Here is a 22,223-nt window from a genome sequence, read left to right as displayed (position 1 = left end):
AAACATGCAACCGGGATATGATCCAGCCATTGTACTACTGGGCATTATCCCAGAGAAATGAAAACTTATGTTTGCTCAAGAACCTCCACATGAACATTCACAGCAGCTTGATTCATTATAGCCAAAGGCTGAAAGCAACCCAGGTGCCCCTCAGTGTGTGAATGGTTAAACAAACTGTGGCACATCCATATCATGGAATCTGGCACTCAATTAAAAAGAAAGAGCCGTTGACACGTGCAACGACTTGGATGAATCTCCAGGGAATTCTCCTCCATGAAAAAAGCCAATCCCCAAAGGTTACACACCACATACCTCCATTCATATAATATTTTTGACATGAAAAATATTGGAGATGGAGTAGTGGTTGTCTGGGATTAGGGAGACAGGGAGAGGAATATAAGTGAGGATGGCTATAAAAGGGAACAGGAGCGATCCTCGTGGTGGAAATGTGCTGTATCTTGCCTGTGTCAATGACAAGTATTCTGCTTGTGGTAATGTAATTAGTTTTACAAAATTTTACCATTGGGGAAACTAGTAAAGAACACACAATCTTTCTATGTATTATTTCTTACAAACTGTATTTGAATGTATAATTATCTTAAAATTAAAAGTTTAAGTTTTAAATAAATGTAAATGTAGCATTATGGAGAAAATCATCTTGTGTTTAAAGAGTCCCTCCTTCACCGCCACGAAGCCTGCTAATATACTCCCTTTTCTACTCTGACGGCTCAGGTCTTAGGGGAATAGAGGTCTTCAGAAAGCCAACATGAAAAACGAAAGGAATTTTCCCAATTCACGATAGGCTTGTGCACCATAATACTGACATCCACGGGACTTTTCTGTCACTCATTTTACCTTTAATTTCTCTGTCCTGTTCTTCCACTCTAGAGCAGAGAGTCCTGGTCAGACTCTCCACAACTGTGTGCATCAGATCGAATTCGGCAACATTGTACACATGAGTGCTGTCCGGTTCGGAGGCGATCTCCTGCAGCTCATTCACATCTGCGTTTTTCACCCCTTACACAGAGGACAAAAAGAGAATGGTGACTTTTATGCCCCCTTGGAAAGAGTGACTGCGGTGGGCCTGATCCGACCCTGTCAATCTTCACTGCAGTCAAAGCATCATCTGCTACTTGTATAAATATATATATATTTAAAATTTTATTTAAAATGCACACACAAAATAAACTGATGAAATGAAAAAATATAGTCATATCTATTACATAACACAAAACAATTGCTCTGATTCTAACAAATTATTCATATAGAAAGAAAATAAGCAAAAAAAAGGAAGAGTGAGCATATGTACCATTGACAAGATGAAAGCTATTATGTGCTTGTGTACTGGTAAACAACACTTAGGACCCCCCACCTCCATCTGAGAGGATGCTTCAGTTACCCTCCCCTCTTCTGGTGGACTTGCAGTCTTGGATTTGGTTAAAAGCATCTGCCACTTTAAAGAGGAACATTTCATGTCAGATTGCTTTTTACAAAAAGTCAGTTGCAGAATCATTTTTAAATGATTAGATAATTTTACTCAATACATCATAACAGGAAGATGACTTAATACTAACTTCTGTTTTGCATGAATATTGCAGAAGCAATAGTAATTAAATCAGCATCCTAAACTATCAAAGCTTCAGGTTTAAGTTTCTATAAAGTAAGTTAACTGAAATTGAGAAATACTGCTAGAACAAATATATATTATTATAACTATATAAATTATTAACTTATAATTTAATAATTATCAATAAATTATTAATAATTAATTATATAAATATTATATAAATCATTATTATATAGCATTAAGCCAAGGAGAAAGCTAGGGAAAATTATTTTTTAACATACGCAAATACAATTTGCTGTCTAGTAACCACTGCAATTTTACTAATGTAAATAGAAAATTTCTGGTCCTTCCATAGTATCTACTGAATTCCATGGTCAAGCACAAAGTTGGGTGTCTGGAATACAGCAGGGAATAGAATAGGACAGAAAGCAGTGAACATGAACCCTTAAAAAAGAGTGTGATCACTGTGCCCCCAAGCACCATAGTAAGTGTTTTCCATATAATAGCACCTTTAATCCTCACGACCAATCCTATGAGTTTGGAACTATTGTTCCCCTATTTCATACTGCCTCTCAGAAGACTGCAAATTAAAATGAGTAAACATTTACCAACAATGTTAGAGATAGGAAAGGAGAGGCATGAGGTTAAATTTTATGGGTGTGAAGGTAGATTTTCCTTCCCCAAGCTTCATCAAACAACGAGGATTTCTTTATAATCCCCATCATTTCAATCATCAGAGGGTATTAAAAGGAGGTTCTATAGAAGCAAGGAAGAGAAATTACCTGAGGCAACATGAATTACTTCTTAGATGGCTGGCTGTGCCAATTCATTTATCTTTCAACCCCAACATATTGAGCAACAAAGCATTAGTTGTCTCTGAACTATTTGCTTTAGGAGGTTGCAGGATAATAAATACTGCTGATTTCCAGGTAATTTTCAGGGAAGTCTAAATCACATCTGGATGAATTTACTTAAAGCTTTGCTTAAAAACTCACCTATTCATCATTAACAAGAGCAGAAAATGGAGAATAAACACATAAATTAGTCCTCCGTTAGTTTAAGTCTTTGGCAGAGATTTCCTTTATTGGACAAAAGGACAGGAAAATAAATCTCTCTGATGGTTCTTGCCTGAAGGACTTCTACAATTGCTTCTAAAATGTACATCTGAATTAATATAACATTGAATGTATGCTGAAACCGTGCCAATAATGCTTTTTTTGTGATATTCAGTTGAAACCAACAAGTTTGGACTTACATAGGAATATTCTGGGAAAAATATGCCCAATTTTGCCTCTCCCTCACCTTCCCAAATAAAATAGTTTGACTGTTGCAATTGCACAGGAAAGAGAGGAAATGGTCATCACGACTTTGAAGGAATTTGTTTTGTAAGGATTTTGCCTTGTTCATCTTTGTACCCCAACAACCTCCACAATGCCTGGTGCATAGTATGTAAGCTAATACTTCTTGAATTAAGCATTCTATAAGCCACATTGTGAGTAGCAAATCTAGGACAGGGTCTAAAGATTTTGTTTTCATTGATAACTCTAAAAGATGTACTGTTAAATTTCAGGGTAAGAAATGTTCCTACAGAGCAAATTTAACTCAACTCCTAGGACCAACTTCACATTTATCTTTACAAGTGAAGCTACGGTATGGTTAAATTCATTTATTGCCCATTTAAATTCCAGGGGTGCGCTGGTAAATGCGGTAAATATTTAACAGTCAGCTTTCTGCCCTAATTTGTAGTGTTTGCCAATTTCTGTAGAATAAATACCCCACTGTAGCTTATTCCAAACTACCAATATGAGGTCACAGGATGCAGACTTGGGAAAAGGTGTGCACAATTGGCTCTTGCAAACTGGCATGAGCTGGCTCCTGCACACCACTGAGCTATAACACCTACCTCCTCCCGCACCACACACACATGCGCACAAAATAACAAGGTTCTAATTTACCAAAACAAAGTTCGAACATAATACATTTTTAATTTTTTCCCTGGATGTCTTTGTTCTTTCTTCTGTAAATGAAAAATGTAGCAGTAATGGCTGTATTACTATAGGATAATATACATCACTTACTTGAATAATAATAATACACTTACATGTATCTTTCAAGAATATTTTTATTTTTAATACTAAGGGTAATAATGCTATCTTAGAAATTGTTTAGAGCACTAACTTATTAAACAGCCATTTATTGAATACTTTTTAAGTGTCAAGCACGGGGATAGGTGATCAGGATGAAAAGGTGAAGAAGATACAACCTGAACCTCCGGGAACTCACTGCTTAGAGATGCTGTAGGAATAAGGAAAAGAAACAGGAGGGAACACCATAGTTTCCACAGCTTCTGCAGCTGTTCTTAGACTGTACTTGGCTACATACTAGTAGGAAACAAGTTCTGAAAAAATGATCAGAAACATCCTCTGATGAAAAATAATATATATATATATGAAAACTTTTTAGGATCTTTCTCTAAGGGAGCAATATACCTAGAGGAGATATTCCCGTGGGCTTACCAGTAGTTCTCAACCCTGGAGAATGATTTTAAGGTACAGAACTGGGTATGGTTTTAAAACACGTATTCCCAGGCCCCTTCTCCCTGGATAGTTCAATTTCATAAGAGTAGAATAGAACTCTGAAATATGTAGTTTTATGCCAGCACCCACTATAACCGGGTATGTAACTCCAGGGTAGAGAGTACTCTATTTTGATAGAAGAAACAGCTCATGGAAAGTTCACAAAAAGAAAAATGCACCATATTCTTGATAAATGCAGAAAGATAAATGCATTTTATTTGGACTAAAGACTGATCACAAATAAAATAATGAAATATGTAAAACATAATAAAAGGGACCCTTCATGACAACCAATTTCAAATGTCTTCAGAGCCCTATGAAGGAATTCGCTGTTATATTTTGGTTTGTATTTCAGTGTTGCTTGGGAATCAGGCATTTTTTCTGCTGAGAAAGTTTGTTGTTCTCTACTAAATAGAAGACCTTCCCACTGCCAAAGAAAATGTTAACATTTTAATCAACAGCAAAGTTGCATCATCTAAATATTTTGTAGTTATTCTGAATGTATGCTATATATATATATATATATACAAAAGCATATATATAAGCAAATATATAAGCTTATATATACGCTTTTTCACACAAGAAGGATACCTTATAAAGGGTTAGTTTCAGATAAGAACTACTAGAAATCTTGAACTTTGTGTCTTCTTTATGTAGTTGCAGGATCGTATTTCCTTGAAAACAATAAATTGGATTCTTCCTATATTACCAGAAAAGAGATAGTTATGACCCTTAAGAGAAAGTCTTGACTTATTAAATAGTAACAAACATGTACCTGACCTTTGCATGCCACTTTATGCTTTTCACAGCATTTTATATATGACACCTCTCTTAGAAATCCTCACACCATGGGATACATGACAGCTAGCATCACTCCTATTTTAACTGTAAGGAAGCTGGGCTCAGATCACAGGGCTGCCTATGACAAGGGCCAAGATTAGAAAAGTGCTCAGGTCTCCTGGCTTTCAGTGAAGTGCATTTCACATTACATATTGTTTTAAGTGGTTGTGGGTCTATGCCCTTAGCTGAAACAAGACTATAAAGAGCACATACCTATGGCAAACAGTTCTACACCAGACTCACGAAGGTTTCTAGATGGTGGAATGATGTCATCTTGGGATTTTCCATCTGTTATTAAAATACCAATTTTGGATACTCCAGTCCTTGATCCTGCTTCTGGTTTGAAGCTATTTTCAAAAATGTAGTTCAAAGCAAGACCTTGGAGAAAACAAGGAAAAGTAAACACCAGCCATCTCTAATAAAAAGTCTCCTAATTCTCCAAAATATAACCACAAGATGGGTAACCTATTGAGCCACAGACATTTTTATTACATGTGAATCTTCATTTTTATAATAACCTTGTCTTTCACAGATTCAACAAGGAACTAAAATCCACTGGAATAAAGGTAATGAAAATAATTAAACACTGCATTCTTTCAGAAACTAGCATTTATAAAGAACGCTGAATTCATGGCCAATGGATGATAGTAGATCTCGTGTACAAGCAGATCTGAACCTTTATAATTCAGGATGAAGCAAGAATACTCACACAGTAGTGCGTCATCACTAGGTTTTCAATTTTGTTCGTGATATTCTAAGGAACCAAAAAAATCCCTCTCTGTTTTTTAGGAGTACAAGGGACAAATCATTAATCGTACTGCTGCCTTTTGAGTATGACACTTTCCATCCAAAAAAAAATAAGAAATGGTGCAGTATTGTTATAGGATTTGTGTTCAATAAATTGTTTGCTGCATTAACAAAAATTGCACTAGATTTTGCCTCAAAATTGGCAAAGCAATTATCAGGATTCTACTGGTTTACCTAAAAATCAATAACAACATCTATATTGTTTCATCTGAGCATCTCTAATACCTGCCTGTGGTAGGCAATATAGGTTCAATATCCACTATTCAAAATCCTTGAGACCAGAATCATTTTGGATTTCAGGTATTTTTGGATTTTGGAATATTTGCATTATATTTTCTGGTTGAGCATCCCAAGTCTAAAAATTCAAAACCCGAAATGCTTCAATGAGCATTTTCTTAGCATCATGTTGGCACTCAAACATTTTGGATTTTCAGAGTTGGGATGCTCAGCTTGCAGCATGTCTCAAGGTAAAAATGTTTACAAACCCCTTGTGACTGTGCCATGGGTGATTATAATGTAAATATTCTTATATTCATCATTCATCAAAAATACTACGAGCCAAAGATCCGTATTATTATTATTAACAGAGAGGATCTTGACTTTTTAGAAAATTATTTCATGATATTTTCACGATAACTAATGATTGCAGAATAAGGGCAAAGACAATATCTTCTTTGAAAATAAGAAGAAATTTGTTTATATTTAAATAATAGGGTGGAGGATGGCAGGAGGAGAAAAGTAGCGAAGAGATTAGCTGACAAAGGTTAGACAGCTACTCCACTCTGTTGGTCTCAGGGCTTGTTTCATTTTCTCCTAGCCCAACCAAGCCCTTCCTGGGACATTATAGTCATAGAGTAAAAGGCATGAGATATCTGGCTTTTAACTCAATGCTGAGTTTGGGAAAACAGCCATCAAAGAATCCTAAGTGCTAGTTTAATTAAAACATTATGATAATGCTTACAAAGTGGCAAAATGAGGTAATACAATTATTCTTCAAAAAGATATGTTGTTATAACATGGACTGAACAAAACATACCTGTTAGTGTATTTCCTCCTTTATATGGGAGGTTTCGGACAGCTTCAATCACTTCATCTTTTGTGCTAAATGCATTCAAGTGCCATTCTATTCTGGGGTCGCCACTATACTGTGCAAGACCTGGAAAAAAAGATTAGGAAACTCACCAGGAATAATGGGTTACTCAAAAATCTAGTGGGCTACTCAAGAAACTAGAATGACGAAAGGCCTCATCTTTGCAACATTTTTTTTGACCTGGCTATAAATTTTCAAAAAGACTTGCTGAGTAAGATCAATTAAAGGAATCAAGTCAGACATATACAGGGGTCGAGGGAGTGCACATATTTTCTAGCCATTTATAAATGAGTACCCAATTAGGTACCTGGCATTAAAAAAAAATCTGATCATGTTTGTAGATAAAAGGTCTAGATTTATTTGTTGTTGATTTATTCTCAAAGGAGTCATTTTTCTTAATGGCTATTTAAAAGTTAAACTAGGATACTTTGTTTAATAAAGATTTATTATTTTTATTATTTGTAATATTGCTCAAAGATTTACAACTTTTTTGCTTCTTACCTGGGCTAGAATTAATTTGGCAAAGATTACCTTGTACTATTAAATGATTGCCAATTTTCTAGTTCAACATTTTCCTAGATTTAGCTATTTCTTTTAAATAAAAAGAAAACTGCTATGCAATTAATTCTTAAACAAGCTGTAGCTTTTAAAGTTTTATTTATATTATTAACAGAGAAAACCTTGACTTTTCAGAAAATTAAAATATGTTCAATAACTAATTGAATGACAGCATCATTGCAAAAATTAGAAGGAATAAATATTTATTGATTCAAACATGTGCTTTGGGGGACCATGAGTATCCTGCAATCCTGAAAGTCACTTTGTAAGGAATTTTTGAAATTTCTTAAAACACTTCCCAGCAGTTTTGCACTGACAACTGACTGCTACCGCTAATAATAGAAATTATACCAATTCGTGTCTTCTCTGAGCCCACATCGAATGCTGTAACCAGGTTTTCCAAGAAAAGCCGAACCAGTCTGAAGTTGAATCTTCCAATACTCCATGAACCATCGACCAGGATTACAATGTCAGCAATTGCTGGAGTTTGACAGACAAATTTCACTTCTGCAAAGCACAAACCAGAAAAGCACATGTGTTACTGTTAGAGTAACTTCAAAAACAGTCCATCTTAATGTCTTTTAGACAACTTAGTGCTAAGAATACAAAAGAGTTCCCGCAGGAGCAGCCATCTTTTTACAACTCTTCCCTTAAATGTATTTTACTAAAAAAAATTTGTGGTAATGGTTGGCAGTAGAGCCTGTGCTCTGGAAATAGGAAAACACTGGGCAGGTTCACACCATCCTGACAACTCAGCCTTCTGTGTATTTTAGAAAGTAGTGTCTGTGCAAAAGCATCCAGCTCTGAGCTTTTGCCTGTTGATTCTTTCCAGGAAAGGTCTTAGCAACACCAGTGTGTGCCAGTCAGCCGAGATGGGAAGACGGCCAGGAGTCAAAAAGACGGCTCTACTATCCTGATAAATTTATGCTACAGGAAGTGATAGGAGAAGAGAAATGCGGACTTTCTGAATTCAAGGAAATGTTACAGCCGTGTATTTAATCCAAGAAAGGTACAGAGACTTTTTCTAAAGTAGGAAGGGCTTTTGGAACAAGATAATTGCAAAAAGGCCAAAGAGTTTCCCCAAAGTCAAATGTTTTTTGCATATTATGTGTATATGACAGTAAATTTTATTCCTAAAGATCATGTAAATGATTGATTTTTTTAAATGGCTCAATTAGCACTTAGGACAAAGATTCAGAAGAGGATGCCCAGTGGCCATGGTACCTATGCTTTACTATCAGAGAAGGTCCCACTCACAGCAATGCTGGGGAAATGCAGAGGGCGAATGGCTAAGTCTCTACAACAATGGAGGAGGCTGCCTGATCTAGAGTAGATCTGTGCTTCTTTAGGGGAAACTCACCATTTCTATTCACACAGAGCCAAGACAAAGGAATATTCTCCAAGTGTTTCACAAATCCTTAACAATGTTGATATGGTTTGGTTGTGTCCCCACCCAAATCTCATCTTGAACTATAGCTCCCACAATTCCCACGTGTTGTGGGAGGGATGCAGTGGGAGGTAATTAAATAATGGGGGCAGGTATTTCCCATGCTGTTCTCTGAATAGTGAGTAAGTCTCACAAGATCTGATGGTTTTATAAAAGGGAGATTCCCTCTGCACACGTGTTCTTGCCTGCCACCATGTAAGATGTGCCTTTGCTTCTCCTTTGTCTTTTGCCATGATTGTGAAGCCTCCCCAGCCATGTGGAATTGTGAGTCCATTAAACCTCTTTCCTTTTTAAATTACCCAGTCTCAAGTATGTCTTTATTAGCAGCATGAGAACAGACTAATACTTTTAGTACCTATTGCAACATTGCTTCGTACTCTGGTCTGTGCTTCCAAAGAACTGCTTAACTTTGCTGAATTTTCATATTAGGACTAGAGATCATTAAGTGAGTGTGGCGGGCGGAGGGGTTTGGGACTGGGTTTCCTGTATCGTTTTCATTCTTGCTAGCCTAGAAAAATCTTTATTTTTTTAACATATATAATGAAAACCAAAATACAGAAGTGTTCATAAACAAGTTGAATATGCTTTTACTTGAAAAAAAAATAGTTGAACTACTATGGTTGGCATAGGCAATTTAATATACGTGTCTCTGCACCTACCAGGCCACATTTTGCTTAAAGGATCTTGACTTTTTTCCACGTATAAATATTCATGGGATACCTAGATGCTTTTACCAGATGGGGAAAGAATGAATTTGCCAATGAAATACTCCAATATTCATTATGGAAGCTAAACAGTACAACTCAATCCAAATTTGTATATTCACTTTCTGGCACCAGATTCCCTTTCTTAATCACCAAATACAGAGCCATCAGCTGGTAACTTTGTATTTGGGAGTCAGCCCTACTGTACCACACTAAGAAAAAGGCTAAAATGGAATACCACAAGAAGTCATGGGATAAAAATTAATTTGTTTTTTGGACATAACCAGGGAAAATTGAAGTCTGGTTAAGCTTCAAGAACCCATTTTTCTCTGTTTTTATGGGGAAAAGTTACTCTCAAATGGAGAGTAGTTTTCTTTCTTTTCCAAAACTACTGGGGATATTATTTCACTTATAAATTAATTGGGAACCATGTGGATAGGATCTTAGAAAGGGAACCCTTTCTGCTTATTTAAAAGAGAGGTAATGAAATTGGAATTTTCTGGTTTAAAAAATAACTTCCAATAGATATATTCTGCTTATTTAGGTCATTCAAGTCAGAAATGACTTGGAAATACAAATTCTGTATAGCTCCTAAACAAGATACAGAACTAATTGACAATAAATCAAAAGATTGATAACTTTAATAAGATTAAAAATGTTTAAGTTGGTCATCAAAAGACATCTTAAAGAAAATAAAAGCATAAGTGTGGGGTATGGTCAAGGTCTTAGATTTTGGGGGTAAGGGGTGTGTGGGTGCTTATGACACCATTAAAAATTACTAATTAAGTAACTAATTAAAAGAAGAGGGAAATAATCCTATTTGGCATGCAGAAAACATTATCTAGAAAAATAATTTGAGTGTTTATGTCACATAATTTAAGCACCAAAAACCTTAAAAGCAAACTACAACTCGGCATATTTCACTTGAAATTAAGACTCATAAGAAGATATTTTTTCAACAATTTCAAAAGTCAAAATCTATCATTGGTTTTGTACTGCAAAGTATGATTTTTCTTGAAGATTAGTACATACTCACTTGAGAACTGTAAAAACAATATTTTTTCTTGTGTCCTAAATCCAGGTTATCAGCTCTAAGACATATATAAACGCAATGAACGCTAATGGCTATTTCCATCATAATGTACACATGTACAATGTTTGTCCCATAAACAGGTTTGCCTGTGCCAGGGGCAAACAGCTGTTCATATACTTGGTACAAAGAGGTAATTTAAAAGCCACTGTGTTCAAGTTCAATAATCATATACCTTAACCGTAATTCCAGCTGTTATGTGAATCTTTTTAAAGAAATGCATTCAAATCATTGTCTTACTATAAGCAGGAGCCCAGATTCAAAACTGAAGACAACGTTACTCTCCACTGGCAAACACATTACCCATTTCACCATTCTTAGAGAGACACCGATCAAAAAGAAAATATTAAGTACCTTAAAATGTGTTAAAAATCAAGTGGTAGAAAAGAAAACCAGACACACCTGGGAGCCCAGGTGAATGTGTAAAACACAGCAGCTAAATGTAGCTTAAATCTATAATATAAAGGAATGAGTGCATAAGCTTTTATTGCTAAGACAATATTCCAAATTAATTTGTAAAATAACATAAATCCTTTGTGTCTGCAAGCCTGTATTTAAAATTAAAGCAAATGGACAGAGGAAATGACCTCTTGAACTGTGTTTTAACTCGGCTCTTAACTTTACATGAGTCTTATCTAAAATGCAACTCTGAAAATACAAGTGGTATATTAAAAAATGCCTAAGCAGCTGAACTTAAAGAAAAGCACTCAATATATGGCCCAGATTACAAAGATAATAACAGTTTAATGTCACAGATAGAATCAAAAGGAACAATTGCACAAGTCCAGGAGAAATGATCCCCTTTCTCTTCTATACTTTCTGGAGTTTTGTGATGAGAAGCATTGGAAGAACTAGCGATTTCTTAACATTCCATATTTGGAAATGATGTACATTATTATATTAAATGTTAAGTCTGGGTGTGGTGGCTTATGTCTGTAATCCTAGCACTTTGGGAGGCCAAGATGGGTGGATCACCTGAGGTCAGGAGTTCAAGACCAGCCTGGCCAACATGGTGAAACCCCGTCTCTACAAAAATACGAAAATTAGCCTGGTGGGTGCCTGTAATCCCATCTACTTGGGAGGCTGAGGCAGGAGAATCGCTCGAACCCGGGAGGTGGAGGTTGCAGTGAGCTGAGATTGCACCATTGCACTCCAGCCTGGGTGACAGAACGAGACTCCATCTCAAAAAAAAAAAAAAATAAGTTAAGCCTTCCACACTCATCTATTGATTTAGTCCTCACAACAACTCTATGGAACAGGTACCATTACTATCATTCCCATCTGCAGTCAAAAAGTATGGCATACAAGGACTGTGTGATTTGCCCAGGGTGTCACACAGCTAAGAAGTGGCAAAGCTGGGATGTGAAACCCAAGTAATGTGTCTCCACAACCTATGTTTTTAACCACAGGGCTACATACTGACTTCAGGAAGGCACTCTATGTTATGTAAATCTAGAAATCAAGGGGGAAAAGCTTATTACATAAAGCAGTGTCTCTGCAGGGCTTGCCCCTGCTGTGTCCACAGCTAATCTGTGCTGTTTGCTAACATTTCGAATTATTTGTCTAGAACGTTTTTCCCTCCCAAATAAATGCACTTTCATCCTGAAGTTGCCCATGTGAAAAGCATCCTTCTTCCAATAATTTTACACCAATTTTATTGTGTTACTGACATCATGAGAAACTCCAAACCCATGTTTATTCATTTGATGTTATGCAACTAATTTCCTGGATGAAGTTTATTTATTTTTTGAAAATCTATTTAGTGTTTATTATGTACCAAGCACTATTCTGAGCAACTGGGAACACAACAAAGCTCCCAACTTCTGGCAGTTTAAATTCTTTTATTTTATTTTGACTCTTAACACCACTCAGTGATTAAATTCTTAGTGAGAGGAAATAGACTGTAATAAAGAACATAGGTTCAGATGCAAAAAAGTGCTTTATAAAAGTAAACAAAATCATACAAAGAGTAACTCTATGTGGGGGCAAGGGGTAATGTTACTGTAACAGCAATAGTATGAAATTACCAAATTAAAAATCTTCCTTTTAAACCATATTATTGTTTTTGTTCTAATGGCATTCAAATTAAAGACCCAATTATGGTTTATATAATGAAATGTTTACAATACATTTTTAGATAAAGGTATTTATCAACATAGTCAGTGAAGATAGAAAAGAGGGAGCTGACAGAAGATAACTTTTTCTGCCAGGTAAACTCCTATTCATCCTTCAAAACCCAGGTTACACTTTACCAACTCCATGAATCTTTTCCCACCGTCCTCAGATGGAACTCATTACCTGCCCCTCTTTATTGACTCTGGATTAGTACATTGTTTGTTGTGCCCATCACACTGGAATATTATGATTGGCTTCCATTTCTATCTGCCTGACTAGACTGTGAACTCCTTGACTGGGGAGGGCTTTTGTAACTTGTCTTCTTAGCCGCTTTATCTGTCTCATCTCTTTACATATAGTACATCGGTGTAGGTAAACTACATTGAATTGTGTTGTTAAAAAATAATTCCTCTGTTCACATAGTTCATACTTCCAGCAGGGCACTAGAGAAATGAGCCATGATGGCTCAATTAAATGTGTTCTCTCCTCCTGCCCTGCCACACTACCGCACTGGGAAAGTGGATTACAGTTATTTAGGAATCAGGGAGATTGTATCAAAGTGGCCTGCCTTCCTTGATATTTTCCTAATGCTAGAGGCTAAGTTGAATGAAAGGAGAGTGTGTACTACTTTTATTCACCCTGTCTTAACCTCAGTCAGAAAACCTCACAATGATTTCACCACAACTGGTCTAGGATTCATTTAGAGGCTTTGAATTATTTTGTTCTATGCCTCTAGCAAAATATCAGGCTCAGCCGTTCATTACACAAGACATTTGAAGAAATAACTGTGGCCACAGAACGATTTTTCACTTAAGTCTCCCGTGAGGTTACATTCAAGTTTCCAAACCAAGAGCAAAAGAAAATCCCTAAGAATTTGGTACAGTAGAACTCTTGGAAACTCACTGTTACCGTGTAGAGATTGGCTCCAGCCACACTACTGAAGATATTTTTATAAAAAGAGTTAACATCATTTTACATTGCCAAAAACTCAACGAGAAACCTTCATTCTGAAAGCATTTTTCAATACATTGGCAAATTCTGACTTTTACAACATTCCCATGAGAAGCCATGTTGTCCCCATTTTTCAGAAAATTAAATTGAGGGCAGGGCGTGGTGGCTCACGCCTGTAATCCCAGCACTTTGGGAGGTTGAGGTGGGTGGATCACCTGAGGTCAGGAGTTCGAGACCAGCCAGGCCAAATGGTGAAACCCCATCTCTACTAAAAATACAAAAAATTAGCTGGGCATGGTGGCAGGTGCCAGTTACCGCAGCTACTCGGAAGGCTGAGGCAGGAAAATTGCTTGAACCCAGGAGGCAGAGGTTGCAGTGAGCCAAGATCGAGCCATTGCACTGCAGCCTGGGCAGCAAGAGCGAAACTCCATCTCAAAATAAAAAAGAGAAAAAAGAAAATGAAATTGAGGTTCAGAGAGGACAAGTGACTGACTTACTAGTTACTGGCAGAGCTAGGACTGGATAACAGGTATTTTTTTCTTCTTCTTTTTCTCTTTTCAGAGACAGGGTCTTACTCTGTTACCCAGGCTGGAGTGCAGTGGCGCAATGCTAGCTCAACACAACCTCGCATTCCTGGGCTCAAGTGATCCCGCCTCAGCCTCCTGAGTAACTGGAACAATAGGCACATATCACATGCCCAGTTAATGTTTGTTTGTTTGTTTTTTAATTTTTGTAGAGATGGGGTCTCACTATGTTGCCTTGGCTGGTCTCAAACTCCTGGGCTCAAGCGATCCTGCAACCTCGGCCTCCCAAAGCACTGGGATTACAGGAGTGAGCCACCTCCACTGCACCCGGCCACAACAGGTCTTCTAAATGTTTTGTCCAATATGTATTTTCCAACATATCACACTATCACTACCATGGAAGTTGTCCTCACAAAATGCAACATAGATGGTCACTGCCGTGGGAGATGACATCAGAAACCATCCATGTAGGGGATGTGCAGCAAGGGGCTCATTTCAGCTGTGTCTGGAATTTACATTGATCTGAGTGAGGTTAATATCCATTTAATCCAATCATGGGTGGAAATGTACCTTTCAAAGCCTCCCTGACAGATGCCTGCCCTATCTAAAACAGCACTCCTGTGACTCACTCCTTTTATCCCTGTTTTATTTTTCTTCCTATAACTTCGGACTTCCTAGAAATATATTACACAGTGTGTGGTTAATTTCTTGTGCCAATTTGACTAGGCCATGGGGTGCCTGCACATTTGACCCAACGTTACTCTGGATGTGTCTACGAGAGTATTTCTGGCTGATTTTGGTGGACTGAATAAAGCAGATTCCTCTCCCTGATGTGGATGGGCCTCTAAGGGATTGCAGACTGAAGAGAACAAAAATGCTGAGTTAAGGGAGAAGCCTGCCTGACTGCCTTGAGCTCATACATTTTCTTTTCATGCCTTGAGACTTGAACTAAAACACTGGCTCTTGGGTCTTGAGCCTGCCAGTGTTTGGATTAGAACTTATACTACCAGCTCTCCTGGTTCTCAGGCCATTGGATTTGAACTGAAACTACATGGTCACTCTCCCGGATCTCCAGCTTGATGACTGCAGATTTTGGGATTTCCCAGCCTCCATAATCACGTGAACCAATTCCTTATATTAAATCAATATCTCAAGCAGGCACAGTGGCTTGTAATCCCAGCACTTTGGGAGGCAGAGGCGGGCAGGTCACTTGAGGCCAGCAGTTTGACACCAGCCTGGTCACCATGGTGAAACCTCATCTCTACTAAAAATACAAAAATTAGCCAGGTGTAGTGATGTACACCTGTGATCCCAGCTACTCAGGAAGCTGAGGCACAAGGATCGCTTGAATCTGGAAGGCAGAGGTTGCAGTGATGGAAGATCACACCACTGCACTCCAGCCTGGGTGACAAAGCAAGACTCAGTCTAAAATAAATAAATAAATAAATAAATAAATAAATAAATAAATAAATCTATTTCCCCCCCCCCCCCACACACACACACACACATCACAAACACATCTCAGACATACACACACACTTTCCTTTGCTTCCTTTTTTATATTAATAATTATCAAAAGCCTACCATTTAGTGATAGCTTTCATCAGATGCTCTACATACATCATTTTCATCTAAGTCCAGTATTAATCCTATAAGGTAGATGTTCTTCCCATTTCATAGAGAAAGAATGGTTAAGTAACTATATAGGTTAAATAACTTGTCCACCATCACACACTGAGCAAGTAGAAAAGCTGAATTCAAATTCAAACCCAGAACTAACTCCAGAGCCTGAACCATTCAACTCCCATCACAGAAGAGAAGTATTTCAGAGAAAGGAAGGGAGGGGAGGAAGAAGGAAGGAAGAAAGGAAGGAAAATATGGACAAGCCTTGCAATTAAAGATAGTACAAAATCAAAGCCATAGGCATTTGTCCTATATTCGACCTGGGATGAATAACATCATGACAACTTATAGGAATGTGAAGCCCGGTTGCTGCACCACAGCCGAAACAACATTTCAGCTATCACTCAGAGACCTACAGCTTAAGAATAACTAACAATCCTGTAAACACCACATGCATCACATTTCTCCTCTGCTCTAAACTGGAAGGGACTGAGAGAAGACACGACAGCTGTCTTCAAATATATAAAGGGCTGTCATATAGACAAGGGATTAGGAGGATTCTATATGCCCAGAAGGAGTGTGTAAAGTGACAGATTTCAACTCAATTACAGACAGGATGTCCAAAGATGACTGTCTTGGGAAATACTAAAATCTCTGTTAATGACAGCAGATGCAAGACAACCCTTGAAGAACTGGCTCAGGAGCCTCTACCATCCCCGTGACTGGTTGAACTGCAGGACTCTCAAAGTGACCTAAATTTTAAGATTATTTCTTCCTTCCTCACCTACCAAATTAAGCCTAAACTGTTCATTGTGCTTTCCAAAGCTCTCCATTTGACCCATCCATGTATATTTCCCACTTCCTCCCAATACAATTAGTCTTCTTTCTCCCAACAACATTCCCATCTCAGAAACTTTTGACTCAATTTTTATTCCCCCATCTCCTGTAATGTACCCTCTCCAAACTCTTCCTACTCTACCACAATACAAGATACCTAAAACAGATTTTAATTCCTTTGAAAATATGTGATCCTTCTTATATATTTTTACATAAAGTTTGCTTTAGGCCAGGCATGGTGGCTTATGCCCATAATCCCAGCATTTTGGGAGGCTGAGTCAGGTGGATCGCCGGAGCTCAGGAGTTTGAGACCACCCTGGGCAATATGGTGAAATCCTGTCTCTACTAAAATACGAAAAATTAGCCAAGCATGGTGTCACACGCCTGTAGTCCTAGCTACTCAGGAGACTGAGGCATGAGAATCACTTGAGCCCCAGGGGTGAAGGTTGCAGTGAGCCGAGATCGCGCCATTGCACTTTAGCTTGGGCTACAGAGTGAGACTCCACCTCAAAAAAAAAAAAAAAAAAAACCGAAGACAAATAAAAAAATTAAGTTTGCTTTAAAGTTTTATTGGTACAGTTGCCTAGTTATTTCCTGATTTCCTTAAGTGAATATTGACCCAAGAGAGGCTATTTTATCTGATCACCTCTATTTTAAAATGAAATTTGCTCAACTTCAGGAGCCAGTATATTATATTCCCATTTATTTTCAGCTCTGTATATAATACTGCATGATCTGGCTGTATGTTTACTTTGGTCATTTAAGGTGATTTTCACAAAACACAACTCAATTATCCCGGTTACTCCAATTCATTAATAACGAACCAATCCTGACATTTTGCAATTTCTGAAGCCAAAACATCTGCTTAATTTGACAACAGTCAGCCCTGCAGGTATAGAGACAAGATACTGAATAGAAAATTCTTAGACAAGAAGGAAGTTACAAGTCAGAGAAGCCCGAGCATTCCTATGAGAGACTCACTCTGCTAAAAATCAATAGCAGTCTTCATAGCTGTAAGGTATCTGATTGTTTTAAAAATGATATGTTAAAAGTTCTTTTAAGAATGAAAACATTTGAAAACTTATTTCAGACAGAGTTAAGATTTCTTACCACTGGAGAATTCACAAGTTGAGAATAATAAACTTTGCTGGAGGCCAGAGGAAAAGTGTCAGAATTATTCAAAACTATCTTATCAAGGGCAGTAAGGGAGGAACTAGAGGAAAACTGGAGGTCTAATGCTAGGAGAATTTCATCTGATTGTCGTCAGAGGTGCATAAGCATAACTTTTCAGGGAGGGGGTTGACGGGGGGGAGTGTCGCTCTGTCTCCTAGGCTGGAGTGCAGTGGTGCCATCTCGGCTTACTGCAACCTCCGCCTCCCGGATTCAAGCAATTCTCCTGCCTTAGCCTCCTGCGTAGCTAGGACTACAGGTGCATGCCACCACGCCTGGCTAATTTTTGTATTTTTTTGGGAGATCTATGTTTCAAAAAGAAAATGTTATGGAATGCTCAGAGAGCAGAAGTGAGGAGAGAAAGGGGCTAGCTAAAATTGCAGGAGAACCTTTCTGTAATACATGTGTTGCATTAGATCAATGTTTCTCAACCATTTTTAGTTATCACTCCCATAAGGAGCCTTAAGACATTTTTTCCTAATCACCTCCTCATGAAATTTTAAAATCACAGGTATACAATATAGCTGTTTATGTATGTATTGTATATTTATACTTAACACATAAAAGAATTAATATTTTTCACCTTTCACTCCCAAAATCAATTTTTGCCCATTTAAGGATATCACTTCCATTGAGAGTGCATGTGTTACATCATTGTTTGTAAAAGAAAATGGTTTTTTCCTGAAACCCAGAGCAACTTAAAGCATCATTTTGAAGGTGATCTTAATGGTCAAATTATGCTCCATATGATTGAAACTTTACTTTTTAAAAATTCTTCAATTTTTTCATGATGTGGCAGAAACAAGTTCATCTTAATAGTGCACATTTGGGAGATAATCTAAACAGAATTGTAAAATATTTTAAAGCTCCCCCTAGTTGACTTAAACGTGTTTGCCCAATTCCATTCTCAATCCAGATATCTCAGTTAGGGCTAATACCATCCTTGCAGCTCCTGGTGTGGCCAGTCAGATTCTTGCATTTCCTTGTTCACTGCAATTGGATCAGAGATGGGCACAAGAGCTGGACCAATCAAAACTGTTCTTGAGACGTTTTCTGAAACTAACCTTAAAAAGCCTTCATAGCCCACCGTGCAGTGGCTCATGCCTGTAATCCCAGCACTTTGGGAGGCTGAGGTAGGTGGATCACTTCAGGTCAGGAGTTCGAGAGCAGCCTGGCCAACATGGGGAAAACCCATCTCTACTAAAAATACAGAAATGAGCTGGGCATGGTGGGGCCCACCTGTAGTCCCAGCTACTCAGGAGGCTGCAGCAGGAGAATCTGTTGAATTTGGGAGGTGGAGGCTGCAGTGAGCAGATACCGTGCCACTGCACTCCAGCCTGGGAAACAGAGTAAGACTCCATCTCAAAAAAAAAAAAAAAAAAAAAAGGCTTCCTACCATATGAGATTGGGGTTGCTCACTATTATGTAATTCTGGAACTGGAACTCTGTGGGGGCCTTCACTGCCACTATAAGAACCCTACTGAGAAATAAAGCCATCCCAGAGGAAGGCAGAGCCAGGAGATGGAGAAGCAAGAGAGAGCAACTGATACTGGATTGAGACCCTAGGTCCAGCCATGCTTCCATTACATGAGCCAGTACAATTCTTTTTGTACTTAAACTAGTTAAGAGTGTGTTTCTGCTGAAGCCAAGGATTCCTGACTAACATGCTGCCTAGAATTTTTCGGTAAAGGTAGATCTTAAACTAAGAAATGAAGTCTAAAAAAAGAAGAGAAATGAATCCCACATAGTCTCTGAGAAAGAAAACAGTATTTCAATTAGCTCTAATGAGGACCGATAAATAAACGGTGGGAATTCCGAATTTTATAACATCAGTTGGATTCTTATATTTAAGTGAAAACATTTAAAATATGTTACAGAATAGTAGTATTCCCAGTGGAGAGAAATCATGTCTTATCTTCGTTGTCATGGTTTCAACTAAGTCAATTAATATCACTTTTTAAAAACAGAGGTTTTGCCTAGGTTTTTTTCTGGTGTTTTTATGGTTTTAGGTCTTATGTTTAAGTCTTTAATCCATCTTGAGTTAATTTTTGTATAAGGTGTAAGGAAGGGGTCCAGTTTCAGTTTTCTGCATATGGCTAGCCAGTTTTCCCAACACCATTTATTAAATAGGAAATCCTTTCCCCATCGCTTGTTTTTGTCAGGTTTGTCAAAGTTCAGATGGTGGTAGATGTGTGGTGTTATTTATGAAGCCTCGGTTCTGTTCCATTGTTCTATATATCTGTTTTGGTACTGGTACCAAGCTGTTTTGGTTAATGTAGACTTGTAGTATAGTTTGAAGTTAGGTAGCGTGATGCCTTCAGCTTTGTTCATTTTGCTTAGAATTGTCTCCACTGTACAGGCTCTTTTTTGGTTCTATATTAAATGTAAAGTAGTTTTTTCTAATTTGGTGAAGTGGTTTTATCTAATTCTAATGGTAGCTTGATGGGGATAGCATTGAATCTATAAATTACTTTGGGCAGTATTGCCATTTTCACAATATTGATTCTTCCTATCCATGAGCATGGAATGTTTTTCCATTTGCTTGTGTCCTCTCTTATTTCCTTGAGCTTTTAGTTCTCCTTGAAGAGGTCCTTCACATCCCTTGTAAGTTGTATCCCTAAGTATTTTATTCTCTTTGTAGCAATTGTGAATGGGAATTCACTCATGATTTGGTTCTCTGTTTTTCTGTTATTGGTGTATAGGAATGCTTGTGATTTTTTGCACACTGATTTTGTATCCTGAGACTTTGTTGAAGTTGCTTATCAGCTTAAGGAGATTTTGGGCTGAGACAGTGGGGTTTTCCAAATAAACAATCATGTCATCTGCAAACAGAGACAATTTGACTTCCTCTTTTCCTAGTTGAATACCCTTTATTTCTTTCTCTTGCATGATTGCCCTGGCCAGAAATTCCAATACCATCAGGACATAGGCGTGGGCAAAGACTTCATGACTAAAACACCAAAAGCAATGGCAACAAAGCCAAAATTGACAGATGGGATCTAATTAAACTAAAGAGCTTCTCCACAGCAAAAGAAACTATTATCAGAGTGAACAGGCAACAGGCAACCTACTAAATGGGAGAAAAATTTTGCAATCTATCCATCTGACAAAGGGCTAATGTCCAGAATCCACAAGGAACTTAAACAAATTTACAAAAAAAAAAAAAAAATCAAAAATGGGAGAAGGATATAAACAGACACTTTTGAAAAGAATATGTGTTTTTCCTATAAGTCTCTTAATTATTTCCAATCAGGTTCTGCATTATTGTGCAAAACTCCAAAAATGATTAAAGAAAGCTGTTTGGACAATGATAGAGAAATAGGCATTAATGCAAATGTGCCAATATTATGCTCAAAGGAAAATACCACTTTTTTTGGTGAGTTCATTTTGCATCATTAAAGAAACATGTACAGTAGATTGGAAACAAGTAAGTATTTAACTGCACAGCCACTTCTGTTAAGGATCTTAACTCTGTACATTTAAACTAAAATTGTAAAATATGTATAATATGTCTGATTGTATCTGAGCCACTGTCAATGTAGACTCTTATAAAAGAAAATTGTAGATTTCAGGGAAAACAAAGAGCGGTATAGTTCAATGTGGATCATGAGAGTATCACGATTTGGAGGAGGGGCTTATGCTAAGGGTTGCATAAACAACCTGTTTGGAGTGGAGCGGGGGCATCTTTTGTCTCCAGTGGGCCACACTAATGCATGCCACTCCACCTCCCAGGAGCCGTAACTGTGTCCTGGATTGTCACCATCGTTTATAACGTACTTCTTAAGACAATTCTCTCACATAACCAGCGCTCTCACAAAGTCCTCACTGCCCTGGCACACACCTCATGGAAACCCTCATCTGAAAGAGGAAGACACCTATTTTCCACAAACCTCCTAAAAGTTCTTGCCCTACCCCAAGTCCTCATCACTACAATAAACCCTTTGAGATAGCGCCTGCCTGAAAGTGGACACAGAAAGAACTCCTCCATAAACATATGTTCAAACATATCTTCAATGAGGAAGGAAATGGACTGCTTATGAATCTTCCTTCTCCAAATGTGTATTGGTATTTATTAGAACATGTGCCAATAGTAGCCTCATTCTTCCATTGTCTACTTCTTAGTTTTAATTTGTTTCACTCAATCCTAGGTTTTGGAAAGGAAAGAGGAAGGTGCATTAGGGGAAAGAATACAGCAGTTGAGACACTTTAGAAATACATAACTATAGCTAATAAATTCTGACGCCAAACTCTAATCCACAAATGCTTCCATAGACTTCACCTTAAACAACATTGTCTAAGCATCAAGTGGCAAAAAAAAAAAAAA

The 22,223-nt window shown here is 37.7% G+C and overlaps 1 protein-coding gene across 1 annotated transcript in view; it reads right to left on the bottom strand.

Annotated features, from left to right (window-relative positions):
* COL14A1 (collagen type XIV alpha 1 chain) overlaps positions 1 to 22,223 on the bottom strand; it is a 314,618-nt gene that overhangs the window by 181,194 nt on the left and 111,201 nt on the right. Inside the window, exons 7-10 of the mRNA XM_058443680.1 lie at positions 7,790 to 7,945; positions 6,827 to 6,946; positions 5,197 to 5,361; positions 856 to 1,017 (exon numbers count right to left, since the gene is read on the bottom strand). Of these exons, the coding sequence (XP_058299663.1) occupies positions 856 to 1,017; positions 5,197 to 5,361; positions 6,827 to 6,946; positions 7,790 to 7,945 (603 nt within the window). The remainder of the gene's footprint in view (positions 1 to 855; positions 1,018 to 5,196; positions 5,362 to 6,826; positions 6,947 to 7,789; positions 7,946 to 22,223) is intronic.

Source organism: Hylobates moloch, unplaced genomic scaffold, assembly GCF_009828535.3.
Source record: "Hylobates moloch isolate HMO894 unplaced genomic scaffold, HMol_V3 SCAFFOLD_9, whole genome shotgun sequence".
NCBI classification, from domain to species: domain Eukaryota; kingdom Metazoa; phylum Chordata; class Mammalia; order Primates; family Hylobatidae; genus Hylobates; species Hylobates moloch.
The sequence above is the reverse complement of the archived record's forward strand: the minus strand, read 5'-3'. Positions and strand labels throughout refer to the sequence as shown.